Below are 2,063 nucleotides of genomic sequence, written 5' to 3'. Positions count from 1 at the left end.
CCACACCCCCTTCCCCCCCCCCCTCCCCCTGGTTTATCTGCCAATACCGTCAATTTTGGGTAAAGAAGTTATGAGGTGTAACCAGTTTTTAACCAATCAAAGAACATTTTTGGGAAAAATTGAAGTCTTTGGCGTGTGTTTGTGTCGACACATCTGTGGAGTTTCAAAGTCAAAGCGAGAGCAATTTAAGTAAGATTTGAGGCTTTGCATGGTGGAGATACTAAATAATGAAAGGTTTGCGGAACACCATGTGCGAATAATTTCTCAACTAGAGATTGGTTCTGAAAAGAATCAGAGGTATAAACTCGACGTTCCGGTCAGTATGCCCTGACCGTCTTCAGGAGAGTGCCTAACTCTTAAATCTGAGATCCCTCTGCGCCCCATAATTGCCTCTCGAGGTTCCCCCACCTACAACACAGCCCAACACTTAGCCAAAATCCTCAGACCCTTGGTGGGTCACACACCACACCATGTGTCCAACTCTTCCCAGTTTGTCAGCGTCACCAGACACCTCACTGTCCAACCCACTGACTTGCTTGTCAGTTTTGACGTCGTCTCACTCTTCACTAATGTCCCCACAGGCGAGGCCTGCAAACTAGCTAAGGAAAGACTTGAACATGATACCACTCTTGCTGAACGCACAGACCTGTCCCCGGACCAAATTCATGATCTGTTACTAACATGTATTTCTTCCAGTTGTTTTCAGTGGCAAGGCAAGTTCTACAAGCCAACGGCTGGGACCTCCATGGGATCCCCTTTATCCCCTGTCCAAGCCGACATCTTCATGGAGGAGTTCGAACCTTCCTCCCTCCTCACAGCGGATCTTCGGCTGAGCCTGTGGCTACGCTACGTTGATGACACCTTCGTAGTGTGGCCCCATGGCCCGGACACACTCCAAGACTCCAGTACCTCAACCAGCAACACACCAGCATCAGCTTTACCATGGAACAAGAACAGGACGGCACCATACCTTTCCTGGACGTCAAGATCTCCAGGAATCCGGATGGCACCCGGGGACATAGCGTCTACAGAAACCAACCCACACCGACCGCTATCTCCACCAGCGGTCGTTTCATCACCCCAGCATCAAGTCATCGGTCAACCGCACCTTAGTACAGAGAGCCTATGAGGTCTGCGATCAAGACAACCTCAAGCGTGAACTCAAGCACATCCAGGCGTCACTTCAACGGAACGGCTACAAACCCAACCGCATCAAGATCAGCAAACGTGACCAACGGGTCTCCTCTACCCAAGGTCCTTCCGCTGTATCTCCCTCAGTCACTCTTCCTCATCATCTCCAACGCATCCTCCGACAAGCCGGCGTCAAGGTGTACCACTCATCTGGCAACAAGCTCCAAGGCAGCCTCCACACTCACAAGGACAAGCAGGACTCCTCTTCCAAGCCAGGTCTACCGCATTCCATGTGAATGTGGCAAAGTCTACATCGGCGAAACCGGTCGGAACCTTCCCACTGGGCTCAAGGAACACAGAGCACATGGACGGCGAGGAGATTTTGACAAATCGGCCATTGTCAAACATTCCCACATCAACAACCACAAAGTTGATTGGGATGCGGCCGAACTCATCGCACCGATCCAGTTCTGGCATCCAAGACGCATACGGGAAGCCATCGAGATACGCAAGAACAACACAGTTCCGCAAGACATCGGGTTTCACCTCAACGACATCTGGCTCCCACTCCTCCAGACAACTGTCAAAGACATGGTTGTTTTGGGATTATTGTCATTTACAAATTCCCTAAGAAAACATGTATTGATTCCGGGTTCACGAGATACTCTAATGCAAATTGCTGAGAGTTTTACTTACAATGTTTTAGGTCTTCTAAAGATGATTACATGTATATAAATGAATATGCGAAGTTGGGTATGAAGCTGCATTTTATCAGAAAAATATAAAGTTGTCTTCGTCACAAAAAGAAATAACACTAATAAAAATGATAAACTGATACATTTCGATTTTTTTTACTGAATCCCTGTGTTGGGAGAGAAAGAGGGTAAAGAGAAACAATATTGCAATGTAATATTGGTGGTGGAGGGTTACTG

The 2,063-nt window shown here is 48.0% G+C and overlaps 1 protein-coding gene across 1 annotated transcript; it reads left to right on the top strand.

The window, feature by feature from the left end:
* The first annotated feature begins 745 nt into the window (after positions 1 to 745).
* LOC119739063 lies at positions 746 to 1,427 on the top strand. The gene is made up of 2 exons (XM_038213899.1): positions 746 to 961; positions 1,065 to 1,427. Exons 1-2 carry the CDS (start codon positions 746 to 748, stop codon positions 1,425 to 1,427), a joined length of 579 nt encoding a protein of 192 aa, XP_038069827.1.
* The last annotated feature ends 636 nt before the right edge of the window (positions 1,428 to 2,063 follow it).

Source organism: Patiria miniata, unplaced genomic scaffold, assembly GCF_015706575.1.
Source record: "Patiria miniata isolate m_02_andy unplaced genomic scaffold, ASM1570657v1 HiC_scaffold_30, whole genome shotgun sequence".
NCBI classification, from domain to species: domain Eukaryota; kingdom Metazoa; phylum Echinodermata; class Asteroidea; order Valvatida; family Asterinidae; genus Patiria; species Patiria miniata.
The sequence above is the reverse complement of the archived record's forward strand: the minus strand, read 5'-3'. Positions and strand labels throughout refer to the sequence as shown.